General features: G+C 38.9%; 1 protein-coding gene across 3 annotated transcripts in view; it reads right to left on the bottom strand.

Annotated features, from left to right (window-relative positions):
- Positions 1 to 13,101: 13,101 nt before the first annotated feature.
- The window catches only part of LOC141398062 (uncharacterized), a 367,734-nt gene continuing 361,448 nt past the window's right edge, over positions 13,102 to 19,387 (bottom strand). For all 3 annotated transcript variants that reach the window (XM_073975203.1, XM_073975204.1, XM_073975205.1), the window contains exon 5: positions 13,102 to 15,576. In XM_073975203.1, the coding sequence (XP_073831304.1) occupies positions 13,142 to 15,576 (2,435 nt within the window). In that variant the 3' untranslated portion in view covers positions 13,102 to 13,141. The remainder of the gene's footprint in view (positions 15,577 to 19,387) is intronic.

Genomic DNA, 19,387 nt, shown 5'->3' on the forward strand with positions numbered 1-19,387 from the left:
GTTTGATATCTTTAACATCCTTTTAGAAAAGGTCGAAAAAATGACACAACATATACAAGCAGCCACAGGTCACTTGCTAATGCCAACGACATCATGGTATGATCGGTGAAATAATGATGAGATGCCTTTGAAAAAGTCGCAAGATAATTTAGTAAAGTCGATCTGGCAGTAAACGGCGATAAAACCAAGATGATGGTATCGACGCGTTTCGCACCAACTGTGAATGTTGGTATAGATAATTTTGAAGTATCAGTTGTGAAATAAGAAGAAGATTGGTGTTGGTCAACATATGCTACCTTGGGCTATGTAAACAGTGTAAAAATAAAGCCACATCTCGTCAAATAAAATTAACGTTCTACAAAACACTGATACTACACGTGCTAATGTACGGTTCCGAAGCCTGGGTACTTGCGCAAACCGATAAGGCAGTGCTTCGTGTGTTCGAGTGAAAAATTCATCGAATGATGTATGGCCCAATCCGAGTTGACGGTGAATAACAACGAGCAGGATCGCCTATACAAAGACATCAGTATAGTTAAATGTATCTAGCTGCAACGATTGCGTTGCCTAGGCCATGCGCGATGATGACGGCACTATAAATGAGGGTCCCATGGCGTTACACGCAAAACTGGAAGGCCAAGGCTTAGATGTAGTCGGCTTGTGTAAGGAGAAATCAGAATTGGCAAAGTGTGGCAACTAAGAGAGAGGAATGGAGATCGTTTCTCAGTAAGTAGGTAAGCAAGTATCTTAATGCATTTTAAGTGCGCATTTTCATAATCATTCTGATCCAATAGCAACAGTGATCGTCATAAGAAATTTCAGATCGCTGGATTTATCGGTTGATTCAATGTCAGTCCTTAAATTTTTAGTACCATTTATTGTACGACCACTTTTAACGGTGAAACTAATAAATAGTGGGTGACGTAGGGGATGGAAGATACCAAGGAACGGTCCTGACCGGTTTTAACATGGCAAAGCCCAGGATTTATCTTGGTCCCTCTTTCATCTCAAGTGGACACTGACCTCCCCGTGGTGTCACCTGGGGAACTGCCTTTAACACCCGTTAAAGGTAGTGAGCTAACATGTGCCGCGCGTTCACCCATAAGAACGTTAAAAACTTGGGTTTGGGCGTCGGGTTAGTAACCCTCCCCTAGAAAAAAACAGCCTACTATGAAAAAACGAAAGAAAAGAAAAACAAACCCCTCTAAAGTTGACGAACCCCGCAAACGTTTTAAGGACCATGATCTGCGAATCTGCACCTGGAATGTTCGCACTCTTTATAGAGAAGGTGCAGTCTTCGCATTGGAAGACGTACTTGAAAAGTACAAGGCCGATATTACTGCCATACAGGAAATACGATGGATTGGGAAAGGCGTCACAACAACACCTGAAGGTGACGCACTGTATTATAGCTGCCATGACGTAAAGCATGAGTTTGGTTGCGGATTCGTAGTTAGTCGGAGACTAAAACATCTGGTATCCAGCTTCACCCCAGTGAATGAAAGACTTGCTGCAATTCGAATAAAAGCTAAATTCTTCAACATCAGCTTTATTTGCGCTCATGCTCCCACTGAAGAAAAGGACGAACAGACCAAAGATATATTTTACGAGCGCTTAGAAGAAACATATGACCGTTGCCCTGCCCATGACATTAAAATCATTCTAGGCGATTTTAATGCCAAAATTGGAAAGGAGAATATCTTTGGCCCAACAGTCGGGAAATTCAGTCTCCACAGTGAAACATCTGACAATGGTATGAGGCTGATAGACTTTGCAGCTGCAAAAAACATGGTAGTTAGCAGTACCAGATTTAATCATCTCGATATTCATAAGGGCACCTGGCTGTCCCCAGATCAAAGAACAAGTAATCAAATCGATCATGTTGTGATAGATGGAAGACATTCATCCAGCGTGTTGGATGTACGATCGTTCCGAGGCGCAAACATTGACTCGGACCACTATCTTGTTGCAGCAAAGGTACGTACCCGTCTAAACGTTGCAAATAAAGCACGAACAGACACAACGCGGAAGTTGGACATCGATAGGCTGCAAACACAACAGATAGCCACAGCATATTCCACTCAACTAGCCCAATTGCTTAACGCGAGCACTCCTTGTCTCGATAACATAACAACACAATGGCAAAATATTGCCCACTCCATGCAAACAGCCGCAAAATCCATACTTGGATACCAGAGACCTCCACCAAGGAATCCATGGTATGATCAGGAGTGTCGTGCTGCTACCGAAGATAAAAATGCGGCATATAGAGCTACTTTACAATCAGTAGCAACGCGTAGCGCACGAGAGAGATATCGGGAGAAAAGGAGAGAAGAGAAACGTCTTTTCCGCAAGAAAAAGAGAGAAATGGAAAAGCGGGAGTGTGAAAAAATCGAGATGTACAGGAGCCAGAATGAAGTCCGAAAATTCTACCAAAGAGTGAAACATCAAACAGATGGCTTTGGTACAGGCACATCCTCCTGTAGAGACCAGCAAGGTAATCTGGTAACAGATACAGATAGCGTGCTCAGGATATGGAAGGAACATTTCTCCAATCTGCTGGTATCCAATAGTGGCGAAGACGATGATACCGCAGATCCAATCCCAGAAGATGGTATAGAATGTATACCACCCGGCCAAGATGAGGTAAAAACAGCAATCAACCGGCTGAAGAATAATAAAGCAGCAGGAGCCGATGGCTTACCAGCCGAGCTGTTTAAAACCGGAGGCGACGCGCTGATAAGGTGTATGCATCAGCTAGTTAGCACCATCTGGCAGGAAGAACGCGTACCCGACGATTGGAACCTGATCATCCTATGTCCCGTCCACAAAAAAGGAGATAAGACTGTATGCTCCAACTATAGGGGCATAAGTCTACTCCCTATTGCCTATAACATAGTGTCAGGGATACTTTGCGAACGAATAAAGCCTATGGTCAACGAGATAATTGGACCATACCAATGTGGCTTTAGACCTGGCAAGTCCACCATTGACCAGATATTTACCCTGCGGCAAATCCTAGAGAAGACCCAAGAGATGCAGATCGACACATTTCATCTTTTTGTCGATTATAAAGCAGCATTCGACAGTCCCCTCCGATCAAAGGTATTCCATGCAATGTCTGAATTTGGTATTCCCGCAAAGCTCATCCGGCTTTGTAAGATGACTCTAACTGATACTAGGTCCTCAGTTAAAATTGGAAAGAACCTCTCCGAAGAATTTTGTACCAAAAGAGGTTTCAGACAAGGAGACAGCCTTTCGTGTGACCTATTCAACATTTTGCTGGAAAAGGTAATACGAGATGCAAATGTAAAAGAAATGGCACAATTTACACCAATAGCCACATGTTAGTTGCCTATGCTGATGACATAGACATCATGGGACGATCAGTAAAGGAAGTAACTGATACCTTTAGGAAGGTCGAAGCAGAATCTGCGAAAGTGGGTATGGCGGTAAACGGCGAAAAGACCAAATTGATGGTGTCGACGCGCAAAGCGTCCATAGAGCTCGGACCAACCGTAGAAGTTGGTACCTACAATTTTGAGGTAGTTAAAGACTTCGTCTACCTCGGCACTGCCATAAACACAACAAACAACATCAGTTGTGAAATAAGAAGAAGAATTGTATTGGCCAACAGATGCTACTATGGATTAAGTAAGCAATTTAAAAACAAAGCCACATCTCGTCAAACAAAAATAACACTATACAAAACGCTGATACTACCCGTGCTAATGTATGGCTCCGAAGCATGGCTACTTGCGCAAGCAGATAAGGCAGTGCTTGGTGTGTTTGAGAGGAAAATTCTTCGAAAGATCTACGGGCCGATTTGCGTTGACGGTGAATATCGACGTCGTATGAACCACGAGCTATATAAGCTATATAAAGACATGCATATAGTTAAACGTATCGAGATGCAACGATTGCGTTGGCTAGGCCATATCATAAGAATGAGCGATGATGAACCCGCTAAAAAGGCGTATGAATATATGCCACATGGCGGTGCACGCAGAATCGGCAGGCCTAAGCTTCGATGGAGCACACAAGTGGATGAAGAAATGGAAAGGCGCGGTATTCCAAAAAGTCAAGCGAAAAACAGAGAGGAATGGAGATCTTTTCTTAGTTCGGTCTATGGAACAAATGTTCTGTAATGGGCCAACTAAGTAAGTAAGTAAGTACTAATAAATAGTAAGTCAGAATTCCAACTCTTTTCCTTAGCCCAATACCAAATATACCTATATAACACCATTCATCTCTACACCCAACCCAAAATTTAGTGCCGTTTCTCCCGTATGTTATCATGTATGTCAACTTATGTATGAATGGCCGAACATCTAATCATATAAAAGAAATTCCGTGAACATTAAATGTCCAGGGGTACTGGTGTAGGGTATCACAAAGTCGGCCGCGTCCGACTATAGCTCTTTTTTGCCTATTTTTTATTTTAGTTACTTATTTTTATCGGTAAAATTATTTCTTTGGGGTAAAGTTCATACTTCCTAAGACAATTACCCAAAAGCTTCTCAACCACGATAACTTAAGAATGTATTATCCGATTTGGTCGAAACCGATCACATCCCAGCAAAAAATCGGATCCGTTAGTAATTATGTAACCCATTACAGAATAATGTCAATAAAAATAACTACTTAGATTAAGTATCCACAATTTTTGGTTTCAAAAATCTACCCTTAACATCGAGGGGCTGACAGATTAGACTTTATACATATACCAAAACTTGTTTAAAATGTAACCTTTTCATCCATAAATATTTTTTTGAAAAGAAGTGATTTTACTGTTCGAGTGTGTAGAGTGTTCGACTACAAATCAAGGTCACATGATCAAATCCATAAAACAAGTGGGCCAAGGCTATAGTCTGATCAAAACTGCGACCTGTAGCGTGATTACAAAAAAAAAAAAATGGAAAAAATAAAATAAAACGTTGGCCTTTTCTCCAAATAAGTTTATTAGCCCACCATCACCAAACTCAATAGGCTTCTTCCTCTGTAGGACGCCCATTAACCTCCAAAATTTCGTGACGATCTGATAAATTGCGACCTGTAGCGTGATAACAAAAAAAAAATAAAAAAATAAAAAAATGGGATCTTTTACCTCCTATTGCGATATCTCCGTTATTTGACCACCTTCGCCAACCTGTTTTACATCATTGTAAAGATGGAATTTTCTGCTTTTATAGTCAGACTTTGTTTTTGGAAGGTCCCCAACCAAAGCTGTGATATTCGTCATTATTATTAAAATCCCAAAAATGAAAAGTTGGGTTCTATTAGCGGCTATCTTGTTTGACCACCTACGACAGCCTATGTTACATCCTTGCAAAGGTGATATTTTCTACTTTCATTAGCAGGTTTTGCTTTTAATATACGTCATATAGAAGCGGAGATTTTCGCTTTGAAATAAAATGTTGACTTTTTCTCCAAATACATTTTTTGCCCATTCCGACCCCTGAATATTATCCGACCATCACCAAAATCAATAGGCTTCTTCCCCTCCGGGACCTTCATCAACACCCAAAATTTGGTGATGATCGGATTAAAATTGCGACCTGTAGCGTGATTACAAGGTTTATATGGACAGACGGACGGACACACATAGCCAGATCGACTCAGCTCGGCGAGACTTTTTTTCGTATATATGTATGGGTCTACAAAAATTATTTCGATGCGTTACAAACTTTTTGGCCGAAACCAACTTATAATACCCTCCCCACATAGTGGTGTAGGGCATAAATAAGAAGTGTGTTGAAATTGAAAACAAATTCCACCTCAACTGTTTTAAATTAGATTTTTTTTAACTTATTTTTCAGAATAACTAGTTTTGTAAGTAGTTACGACTATCAAAAAGTACTATATTATTTAGTAAGGAGTTTTTTTGCTGGGATAGTAAAATTTTATCCAAATGTCTATATCTAACTACAGCTTCAGATACTTTCCTTACACAAGTTCAAAATATTGGCACAATGTTTACTGAAGATACACTTTGCTGTGCTGTTCACATCGACATTCATTCATTCATAGGTCTTTAAGGTCACTTCTGGGACGGTATTGAAATGATTATGACTACAACATTATATCTTTGTGGCTGGGGAGGCGAGTATTTCCCGTGATATTAACCCCTAAATGTGCAAAGATTTGGAACCACTCCTTAATACAGCTTTCGCACTACAGTTTTAGTAGTCTTTGTTAAATCGATATAATTTCATTAACCCATACTTCTCTCCTTAATAGACCGAAAGTTCGAAAACCCAACCTCAAGTGGTATTCTTGCCATATCATAAAAGGTTATTTATTTTGAAAAAGAGAGACTGTTTTTTCTGTTGTGGCAGGTTTTCAGCATAGACTGCTGAATCGTTGTAACAGTTAAGCATAATTCACCTTGTACCTTAAACATTTAAGCTATGTTATAGGTGAAATATCAATGACATAAGAATAAAACTCTGCATCTTAACAGGGATTTTATAGTCCAAAACTTTATTGTAAATACTAAAGCTTAAGGTCAATATTGTTTATAATTTGTCTGAAAAATACCTATTTAATGTTCTATTCCATTTATTTTGAAACACCCTGTTTATGTATATATTTCAATAATGTCTACCTTATTATAAACGTTTTTATTTACAACTATAAAGCACGTTTTACGTGTTATTTACTGGATACGTTTTTTTTTATTGTTTTTATAGCATTTTTTAACTAAAATTTTATTTTGTTGTTATTTGTGTGTTTAATGATATTCGAGTTGTTGTTGTTGCATTTTCGCATTCAATTGAAACCTAGTATAATAAAATATAGTGGATACTTATTTGTAAATGTTTTTCTTTCTACACAATTTAACATAAAACCTATTCAACAACATATTATTTTAAATTATAAAAGAATAAAACTATGTTTTTCAATACTGTTGTTGTTTTCCTTTAATTTTTTTGGTTTGTAATACATACTAATATTGTGTATAGGTGTATTGTGTGTTCGGCTATAAACGTTTGTCACCCTATTGCAATGGAAAAAATTGGTGCAATTTACAACAGCGAAGTCTATATGGTTTTTAAAGGGGAAATATGAGTAGCCATCAAGCTATTTTCTAGCATCTCAGTATTTTAAATAAAATTAGGAAGTCATTGTTACAAAATATTGAACTATTCCACATTACTGACAGATGCAAACGTTTACAGCACCTAATTTATTTCAACATAATTTTTTATAGTTTTACTAAATTGGTGGTTTAATTTCTATTAACAATTAAAACGTTTGTTTACTTGAAATATTGCACATTGATATTTTGTAAACGCGAAAGCTTTTCAAAGACATTTTTAAAAATATTTTTTTCAAATTTTTATTTATACTCCATACAATTATTTATGTCGCGTTCCTTTAAAGCCTATCATACAAAATTCTTATATTATTGCTCTAACTTAACATCTAAGCGTACATATATTTATATTATATTTAGATAATTTCTTATAGTTATTATTTATATTTATTATTAAATACATAATCGTGTTACCATATAAAGCTTATTCTAGATACGTTTCTGTGTGAATATGTATGTTCTTTGTTTATGCTTTTTAGGGTGTAATAATGAATATCACATAAACTTCAACAGATATAGACACCCTGTCTACCTAAAGATGGCATATAAATATCTCATTACTGCCAAGGGTCTCCCAATTATTTAAAACGTTTAAGAAGAGGTTTCTTAATGACTGACAAATCGCACTATAGTCTGTAGTTTGAGTGTTTTGGAAATTAATGGTCATTAATTACCATGCATATAAGCAGGGTTTCGGAGTCGGAGTCGAGCAATTTTGCTGGAGTCGGAGTCTGAGTCGAAAAAAATAACTCGACTCTGACTCCGGGCAACATTTTTCCACGTTATAGAAATATAACATTAAATTTGGAACAATAATATTTTAAAAATGTTTATTTATTGCTTGAGTTGGAGTATTCCCCCATTGGCTCAACTTCATTTATTACCTCTATTACAGATAGTAATGTTTTTCAGAACGAACTGACAGTGTTGCAAAATTTTACTGATCGCTACCAATATCATGATTTCATCCCGGCGAAGGGAATTATAAATTGGCTTCTTTAAGTGTCTAGTATTCCCATATGAATGAGAATCACACTCACTTTTCGGCTTTTTCAAAGAAACACCAAAATCAAAATATTCTGCAACATGTCAGCACGTATCAACTAAGAATTCATCGAATTCTGTGAGTTCAAAAGAACATCACCAAAGTTGCCTGTGAGGTTGTTGTTGGAATTTTGTCTTTAACAAAGTTCCCTTTGCGCGTGCCTCCGTGAATCTTCAGCAATAAACAAAACAAACAATTTTTATTTATTTTAAAAGAAATGTATAAGAAAACATATATGCAAACGGTATATTATACTAAGTTAAAGGACAATTCACAGGATATATACTATCCTCTGAAGTGTAGTCTATTCATCCCTATTTTGTTAATCCAATTGATTCTTCACATTTTTGCAAACAAAAGTTAAGTTCTATGACAATCGGATTAAGATTGGACATTTAACCTATTTCGTCAGAAGTCTTACTGGTCTTCTCACAAAGGTCTATTGGTAGTCTCATCTTGTTTTTTATGAGAAGTCATCCTTGTCTTTATTAAAGACTTTGTGGTCCCTATGGGAAATCTTACTGAATACCCTGTGACACAAAATGGAAGTCAAGATCTGGGGTTGGCAAAATTTCTTTTCGGAATGAAAGCCCCAATTGAGAACCCGCACGGATCCCAAAGCTGAAATTTCTGAGTTATGACATAATGAATTTTTTGATCAATCAATCATTGAGAAAATAGCTTTATATCTCTGTTTGAAGATATTGTTTCATCATATTTAGATGAAATGTTTTCAGTTAAATAGAATGAGGAACCTTTCTGTCGAATATGCTGTCTTTCTAGCTCAGTTCCTTCCCTTTTTGTTCTTGAACTCAAAAAGTAAAACAAAATTAAATTTTCTACAAAAATGTTTCAGTGAAAATTATATGTAGGTTTCCCATATCCAAGAAATCGACATTGTCACGTTTTCATTGTCCTTTATCAGTTTTACCCGTTACTTCCTCACAAAAACTGTATGTTTATGTATTTTGGTAAATTTCGAATAATCTATAAACTATATGTGAAAATGGGATGGTTACGCTTCTGAATTAGGGCATAATAAATTCGTTGTTGATCAACCACAGAATCATCCCGCCATAGCTCAGAAATCGTTGGATTGGAAAAATTTCTTTTATTTTGTATGCAGCATATAAACTGCGTTTTTCTCGAAATCGGTCACAAAAATATATGGCAATTGGTTTATTAATTTTCGAGCTAGAGCTGGCATCGCAAAATGCTTTAATAAAAACAGGGTTTTGTAGACGGCCTCAAAACTTCGTAATATTTTTCTATTTCAGATGAAGAAAAAAGTCTGCTAAAAAATCATGAAAAATGGCTTTTTCTGAGCTTTACAACTGGAGGTCTTCTTTTAAGGCTAAGCACACTAAAATGTTGGCTTACATCATAATTTTTATTGCATGTAGTCCCTATGATTTGTATTGCCCCTTCATTTTCACAAATTTTGAAAGCTTAAAGATTTTCTCACGCGGAAGAATTCCGTCCAGAATATACTCGAGCAAAAAAGGAAAACCGACAAAAACTTTCTAACTTTGCTATTTTTTGCCCTATCTAATGAATATGTAAGGTAAGACTAACACGTTAGCTTATATAGGCCAAAATATAGGAAAAAGTTAAAAATTTTTGCATATTTAATTCATTTTTGGTGGTATAGGAATTCACTCTCGGAGTCGACCCGAGGAGCAAACATAGAGTCGGACCACTACCTTGTTGCAGCAAAAGTACGCACCCGGTTAAACGTAGCAAACAATGTACGAACAGACACAACACGAAAGTTAGACATCGATAAGCTGCAATCACAACAGATAGCAACAGCATATTCCACTCAACTAGCCCAATTGCTTAATCAAAGCACTCCTCATCCCGATAACGTATCAGCGCAAGGGCAAAGTATTGCCCACTCCATGCAAACAGCCGCAAAATCCATACTTGGATACCAGAGACCTGCGCCAAGAAACCCATGGTATGATCAGGAGTGTCGTGCTGCTACCGAAGAGAAAAATGCGGAATTTAGGGCTACTTTACAATCCGTAGCAACACGTAGCGCACGAGAGAGATATCGGGAGAAAAGGAGAGAGGAGAAACGTCTTTTCCGCAGGAAAATGTGAGAGATGGAAAAGCGGGAGTGTGAAATAATAGAGATGTGCAGGAACCAGAATGAAAATTCTACCGAAGAGTCAAGCATCAAACTGATGGCTTTGGTACAGGCACATCCTCCTGTAGAGACCAGCAAGGTAATCTGGCAACTGATATAAATAGTGTGCTCAGGATATTGAAAGAACATTTTTCAAAACTGTTGATATCCAATAGCAGCGAAGACGACGACGATACCACAGACCCAATCCCAGAAGATGGCATTGAATGTATACCGCCCAACCAAGATGAGGTTAGGGCAGCAATAAATCGGCTGAAGAATAATAAGGCAGCAGGAGCCGTTGGCTTACCAGCCGAGCTGTTCAAAACCGGAGGCGACACGCTGATAAGGTGTATTCATCAGCTAGTTAGAACCATCTGGCAGGAAGAACGCGTACCCGACGATTGGAACCTGCATATCCTGTGCCCCGTCCACAAGAAGGGAGGTAAGACTGTATGCTCTAACTATAGGGACATAAGTCTACTCCCTGTGGCCTACAAGATCGTGTCAGGGATATTGTGTGTGTCAACGAGATAATTGGACCCTACCAATGCGGTTTTAGACCTGGCAAGTCTACCATTGATCAGATATTTACCCTGCGGCAAATCCTGGAGAAGACCCAAGAGATGCAGATCGACACCTACCACATTTTTGTCGATTATAAAGCAGCCTTCGACAGCCCGCTGCGTTCAAAGGTATTCCAAGGCATGTCTGAATTTGGTATCCCCGCAAAGCTCATCCTGCTTTGTAAAATGACTTTAACTGACACGAGATCTTCAGTTAAAATAGGAAAGAACCTCTCCGAAGAGTTTTGTACCAAAAGAGGTTTCAGACAAGAAGACAGCCTTTCGTGTGATTTTTTTAACATCCAGCTAGAAAAGGTTTTACGAGAGGCAAACGTCAAAAGAAGTGGCACAATCTACACCAATAGCCACATGTTACTTGCTTATGCTGATGATATAGACATCATGGGACGATCAGTAAAAGAAGTAACCGATGCCTTTATGAAGATCGAAGGAGAATCTGCTAAAGTGGGTCTTGCGGTAAACGGTGAGAAGAACAAGTTAATGGTGTCGACGCGCAATGCGTCCATTGAGATCGGTAGTTGGTTCCTATAAATTTGAGGTAGTAAAAGACTCCGAAAACATAACAAACGACATCAGTTGTGAAATAAAAAGAAGAATTGTATTGACCAACAACAGATGCTACTTTAGTTTAAGTAAGGGGTAGTTTACACTATATGTAAATGTCATATGACATGAAATTTTCCATCGTTATATATTCGCTAATATGTGTAATATTGGAGATTTTCCTTACGCCATTTACTCTATGCGTCCACACCAGCAAAAATGTAAAAAAACTACGTCTCCACATTGCCTCCGTGGGTATATATGGAATGTTTTTATTTCGTGTCATATGACATTGATTGATAGTGTAAACCAGGTATAAGCAGTTTAAACACAAAGCCACATCTCGTCAAACAAAAATAACGCTCTACAAAACTCTGATACTACCCGTGCTGATGTATGGCTCCGAAGCCTGGGTACTTGCGCAAGCAGACATGGCAGTGCTTGGTGTGTTTGAGAGAAAAATTCTTCAAAAGATCTACGGACCAATCTGCGTTGACGGTGAATATCGACGTCGCATAAACCACGAGCTGTATCTGCTATACAACGACATCAATATAATTAAACGTATCGAGATGCAGCGATTGCGTTGGCTAGGCCATAGCATACGAATGAGCGAATATGAACCCGCTAAAAAGGCGTATAAATACGGACCACTTGGCTGCGGTGCACGCAGAATTGGCAGGCCAAGGAATAGATGGCGCAAACAAGTGGATGAAGAGATGAAAAGGCTCGGTATTCCAGAGTGCGAAGCAACAAATAGAGAGAAATGGAGATCTTTTCTTAGTTCGGCCTATGGAACAAATGTTCTGTAATGGGCCAGCTAAGTACGTAAGTAATAATAAATATTTATATTGTTTGGTATATTCTAAGCAGCTTCTAAACACATCGACAACTATAACTTAGCGATTTGGTAAACGATTAAGAAATGTATGGGTTGTTTGAAAGACAATATTCAACCCTTCTAGAAAAAATCGAAATACGTTGTGAAAGAAAGTTAAGATCTAAGAAACCCCATTTTCACTACTTTTTATCGTTATTATATCATTTTATGAAGTGACCTAGTATTATATTATATACTACGTGTTCGAAGCAAGTATTTTACGTCAGAAAAGTATGTATGTTAATATATTCACATATTTGTCACATATTCTGAAAGGCTATTTCAGATTGTTATATAGTTTACAAGATGAGTTTAAACATATTTCACTATACGTTTAAATTCAGGGAAGTTTTATTACACCCTATAGGCTACGTATATAATAGTGTGTGTCTGTTTGTTTCGGTACTTACATTTACAATTGATTTCTTTTGAATTTATTTATACATTTTCATTGTAATACTATTATGACGTAATTAAATATTCACATGAACAGAGGAAATAGAGAATAAATAGAACCCATTAGAGTCATTTAATTAAAGCATTTCATTTTAATTTTCACTTCCTTTCAATTCATCCTAAACACAGCTCCATTCGTTTTATAATTTCTTAATATATTTACACTTTAATCTACACCCTAATAGATTCCTTTTACCCCCTATTTCCTCTGCAGCATGTTACAGCTCTTGTTATAATTTTCTATTACTCGTTCTTCCAACCCAATCCCATAAAATGTATATTCAATGTTGAAGTTAATTTTATTGGTGCCGGGGTGACAGCATCATATTCTCTATCTTTTAAAGACTTTGTTTTCATGTGTTTCTTTTTTATGTTTGTTTATTATTTTTTATTATTTGATTTAAGGCAACGGATAGTGATTTTGTTCAAAGTCTTTCTGATGATCTGTTAGGGATTTCTTTGACGTTTCCAAACGACGATCGGTTATGGCCACAAATGGTAAACGCTGTTTGCGACCAGTTAGCCCAGCACCAACGAGGCGCGGTGATGCATCCACAACACGATGATAAACAAATGAATTACTAACAGAAGCCGGTGAGGATGATGATGATGACGACGGCAACGATCTGGACAATGATCGGTTGGATGTTGATGATGATTTAACACTTGCTGCGTTATCTTTGTTATTGCTCTTGTTGGATGTGTTTGTTGTTGGTGTTAAAATTGTCGTTGCTGATGAATTGCCTGTAAAACGGGCTGTCATTGATTTGGGACTTAATCCATGACCATTATACGCCACAAAACCACCAGCATTTATGAAATTATTATTGTTGTTTGTATAAATTGAGGGAGTAACGCGTCGAAATTCTGAACCCGAGCTGGGTGCAAATTGGGCACTACGTGATCTGGGGCGTTGTATGTAACTACCAGCAATTGAGGGGTAGGAAGGTAATTTGAACATGGCTGGTTTAGGTGTGACTGGCATTACAGCAGTGGCCGGAGCTGTTGCCACCTGTACATCACCACCCGCACCACCACCATTTGCCCCCATACGTGTTGCTGGTGTTATTAATTTTTCCATTTGCTGCCAGTGAATTGGTAAATTTCCTGTTTTTGATGAAGATGCCGAAAATGCTGTTGATGTTGATGACGATGTTGATTTACTTGCAATTTCCTTTTGCCAATTTGTGCCCTGATGCTGCTGCTGTTCTTCTGCTGTTTCCATAGAAATGCTAACATCTTCGTCGGGTAAATGATTTTCAAGTTCTGGTTCACTGTTGTCACTACGATTGCTGTTCTCTTGGCTTTCCTTGTGTGACTGGGGGTGGTCATATGAATAGGATGTAGTGGGTCGGACAGTTGCTGGTGCTGTTGTTGTGCTGGTGGTTGCCCGTTGTTCCTCAAATAAATCATGAATTTGCTTTTGGCGTTGATGATAACGTTTACGTTTCTCCTTTAAATAATCATCATCGATTCGTACCGACATACTACCCACACTGCTGCTGCTGGTGCTGGAGTCACGAGGTCCTGGTTGCAGCTTTGAACCAGCCCAACGCAATTGTTGTGGCGGTCTTGTGGGTGGCGGTAAAGTACCTTCAAGCAAATCCAATAATTGTTTATTGCGTCGATTGTATTTACGTATATAAGGTGGTAAGTTTTCCTCAGCATTGTCTGTTAAATCACGGCTACCCAAGGGCGATCTAATTCCCTGCAGAGCCTCAAAATAATCTTCATCATATTCATAATCCTGATAGTTGCTCAATTGTTGCTGTTGAAGATTTTGCAACTCCAACTGTTCCCTCAGTTGTTCGTCATGCAGTTGTGATTGGACTCTGGCTAAGTGAGGCCATTTTGCATAGTAACGTTCGAATTCCTTCAAATCGGTAATTTGATGGGCCAACTCATGTACGCTGGAGTCATCCGCAGTGGTTGAATGCTTGCGTGAAGGTGGTGGTAATGGAGTTGTAGTTGCCATCATCTTTTTGGGTATCATTTTACGCTGATAGGCATGATTGCGTGAGTGATGATGATGATGTTGTTGATTGTGCTGATGGTGATGATGTTTCTGATGATGATTGCGCAAGTGATGATAGGGTGTTGCCGCACCTGGTCGTCCCATTCCACTACCACTTGGTGTTCGATCTTCTTGATGATTTGCGGATGTTTTGACACCATTTCTTAAGACTGGACTTAATTTGCGATACCAGTCGTTGGTATCCATTCGATCACCTTTGGTAATGAAACGGGCCTCATTGCCCCGAGCATCATCATCATCCTCAGTTTCCAAATAATAATTGATTTGTCCTTCGTAAAAAGGTTTCTTGCTGGCTGCCAACGCTGTTGGTGATGTGTCATGGCCCTCTCCTCCCCTTCTCGTTGATTTCAATACAAATATGGGTGATGGGGGCATCATAGCCTTGCTACGTTCCATCTTTAATTTCTTACTATATTTATCCTTGTGGTAACGTAAATTATCTCCATCATTGCGGTTGGCGTTATCCATTTTTATGAGCTTCGTTACCGTTGGCGTTTTGCTTGTTTTCTCCTCTGGTGATGGCGATGAAGTTGTCATTGCTGGGAATGAGGTTTGTGTTGACACTGTTGCCGTCATTGCTGTGGTGGCTGTTGTTGGATGTTGCCTCATCATCATGACCGAGTGATAGTGCTGATAATCCTTATATTTCTTTTTATGAATTTTATGGCCATAATGTTTGCGTCTTAAAGATTTCTCTCTTTCGAGTAAAGCAAGACGTTTATTTTCTTCTTCATCTGCGGTTTCTTCATTTGTAGTGGTGGTATCTGATGCTGCTGTCGTTTTGGCCACTGACATTTCAACTGCTCGTTTAATCCAGGATTTGGCAAACATTTTTGCAATTGTTGTTATTGTTGACAATTTATGACATCATTTGGTGGTATTGCAGTTTTAATGTGCGATACATGTAACGAATAACAAATAAGAATGAGAAAGAAAGTATTAGTTTTATGTCAATGTTAATTTGCAAAAAAAAAAAAAAGAAAAAGATTATAAAGCAATTAAATAAATGCTATACGTTGGAAGTACACTTTATGTATATAATATAAAATTGCATATTTGTAGGAATGCAACATATAATATAACACGGTGCTCTTGAACCAACTTTAAATGGAAGGTGTTTACACCTGGGAAGTATTTGCGGATTCTTAAACTACAATCTTCATAAATGAGAAAAATCAAAAGACAAAATAAATCGTGGTCAACGTTCATATTTTTAGGGGTTTTAAAGTTTCAAGATTTTGCTTGGATTAGCCTTTATATTATTTTCCTAGGTTATTCCAATTTTGAGATATAGATGTTCATATGTGATTGTGTCGCTGGGTGACGTAGGGGATGGAAGATACCAAGGAATGGAATAACACAGCAAAGCCCAGGATTTATCTTGGTCCCTCTTTGATCTCAAGTGGACACTGACCTCCCCGTGGTGTCACTTGGGGAGTTGCCTTTAACACACGTTAAAAGTAGTGAGTTAGCATATGCCTACTATGAACAAAAACGAAAGAAAAGAAAAACAAAGCCCTCTAAAGTTGACGGCCCCGCAAACGTTTTAAGGACCATGATCTGCGAATCTGCACCTGGAATGTTCGCACTCTTTACCCATTGGCAGATGTACTTGAAAAGTACAAGGCCGACATTACTGCCATACAGGAAATAATATTTAACGGGAAAGGCGTCACAACAACACCTAAAGGTGACGCACTGTATTATAGCTGCCATGACACAAAGCATGAGTTTGGTTGCGGATTTATAGTTGGTCAGAGGTTAAAACATCAAGACTCGCTGCAATTCGATTAAAAGCAAAATTTGTCAACATCAGCTTTATTTGCGCTCATGCTCCCACTGAAGACAAGGACGAACAGACCAAAAATATATTTTACAAGCGCTTAGAAGAAACTTATGACCGTTGCCCTGCCCATGACATTAAAATTATTCTAGGCGATTTTAATGCCCAAATTGGAAAGCAGAATATCATTGGCCCAACAGTCGGGAAATTCAGTCTCCAAAGTGTCAATGGATTGGGGCTGATAGACTTTGCAGCTGCAAAAAACATGGTAGTTAGCAGTACCAGATTTAAGCATCTCGATATTCATAAGGGCACCTGGTTGTCTCCAGATCAAAGAACAAGTAATCAAATTGATCATGTTGTGATAGATGGAAGACATTCATCGAGCGTGTTCCGAGGAGCAAACATAGACTCGGACCACTACCTTGTTGCAGCAAGGTACGTACCCGTCTAAACGTTGCAAATAAAGCACGAACAGATACAACGCGGAAGTTGGACATCGGTAAGCTGCAAACACAACAGATAGCCACAGCATATTCCACTAGCCCAATTGCTTAATGAAAGCACACCTCGTCCTGATAACATATCAGCACAATGGCAAAATATTGCCCACTCCATTCAAACAGCCGCAAAATCCATACTTGGATACCAGAGACCTCCACCAAGGAATCCATGGTATGACCAGGAGTGTCGTGTTGCTACCGAAGAGAAAAATGCAGCATATAGGGCTACTCTACAATCATTAGCAATGAGTAACGCACGAGAGAGGTATCGGGAGAAAAGGAGAGAGGAGAAACATCTTTTCCGCAGGAAAAAGAGAGAAATGGAAATACGGGAGTGTGAAAATATCGAGATGTACAGGAGCCAGAATGAAGTCCGAAAGTTCTACCAAAGAGTGAAACATCAAACTTATGGCTTTGGTACAGGCACATCCTTCTGTAGAGACCAGCAAGGTAATTTGGTAACTGATACAGATAGTGTGCTCAGGATATGGAAAGAACATTTCTCCAAACTGTTGGTATCCGATAGTAGAGAAGAAGGGGAAGATACCATAGATCCAATCCCAGAAGATGGTACTGAATGTATACCGCCCAGCCAAGATCAGATAAAGACAGCAATAAATCGGCTGAAGAATAATAAGGCAGCAGGAGCCGATGGCTTACAGGAGGCGACACGCTGATAAGATGTATTCATCAGCTAGTTAGCACCATTTGGCACGAAGAACGAGTACCGGACGATTGGAACCTGAGCATCCTGTGCCCTGTCCACAAGAAAGGAGATAAGACTGTATGCCCCAAATATAAGGGCATAAGTCTTCTCCCTATTGCCTACAAGATAGTGTCAGGGATAATATGCGAACGACTAAAGCCTATGGTCAATGAAATAATTGGGCCATAAAATCCACCATTGACCAGATTTTTACGCTGCAGCAAATCCTGGAGAAGACCCAAGAGATGCAGGTCTACACTTACCACCTTTTTGTCGATTACAAAGCAGCCTTCGACAGCCCCCTACGTTCAAAGGTATTCCAAGCCATGTCTGAATTTGGTATCCCCGCAAAGCTCATCCGGCTTTGTAGAATGACATTAACTGTTAACATAGGAAAGAACCTCTCCGAAGAGTTTGGTACCAAAAAAAGTTTCAGACAAGGTGATGGCTTCTCGTGTGACCTTTTCAACATTCTGCTGGAAAAGGCTATACAAGATCCGAAGGTGAAAAGAAGTGGCACAATATATACAAACAGCCATATGTTACTTGGTAAAGGAAGTAACTGATACCCTTGAAAAAGTCGAAAGGGAATCTGCTAAAGTGGGTCTGGCGGTAAACGGCGAGAAGAAAAAGTTAATGGTGTCGTCGCGCTATGCGTCCATAGAGATCGGGCCAACTGTTGACGTTGGTTCTTATAATTTTGAGGTAGTAAGGGACTTCGTCTACCTCGGCACCGCCGTAAACACGACCAAAAACATCATTTGTGAAATACGAAGAAGAATAGTGTTGGCCAACAGATGCTACTTCGGGCTGAGTAAGCAGTTTAGGAATAAATCCACATCTCGTCGGACAAAAACAACGCTTTACAAAGCACTGATACTACCCGTGCTGATGTATGGTTCAGAATCCTGGGTATTTGCGCAAACAGACATGGCAGTGCTTGGTGTGTTTGAGAGAAAAATTCTTCGAAAGATCTATGGACCAATCTGCGTTGACGGTGAATATCGAACCACGAGCTGTATCTGCTATACAGCGACATAAGTATAGATATACGTATCGAGATGCAGCGATTGCGTTGGCTAGGCCATATCATAAGAATGAGCTATGATGAACTCGCTTAAAAGGCGTGGCAGGCCAAAGAATAGATTGCGCAAACAAGTGGATGAAGAGATGACAAGGCGCGGTATTCAAGAAGGCGAAGCAGTAAACAGAGGGAGTTTGAGATCTTTTCTTAGTCCGGGTTATGGAACAAATGTTCTGTAATGGGCCAGCTAAGTAAAGTAAGTAAGTAAGATGTTCAAATCAGGACAATGCACTGACTGCATCGCCTCCTTATAAAACAATGTCATGTACGAAGCGCCTTAACAAACTTAAAATAAAAATTGCTTACACCTGTTAAGTATTTGAGGATTCTTAGAATCAAAAAACAAAGAAATCGCCGGAGCGCTTTTTAAATAAATCACTGTCCAATTTCACATGTTTAAGGTTTTTTTAGGTTTTCAGGATTTTGCTTGGATTGGCCTATATGATATTTTCCTAGGTTATACCAATTTTGAGATATAGAAGTTAAACTTGGGATAATGCACTGAATGTATCGCTTCCTTATAAAACAATGTCAT

The sequence above is a fragment of the Musca autumnalis genome, unplaced genomic scaffold, assembly GCF_047663935.1.
Source record: "Musca autumnalis isolate F117 unplaced genomic scaffold, ASM4766393v1 scaffold_3, whole genome shotgun sequence".
NCBI classification, from domain to species: Eukaryota; Metazoa; Arthropoda; class Insecta; order Diptera; family Muscidae; genus Musca; species Musca autumnalis.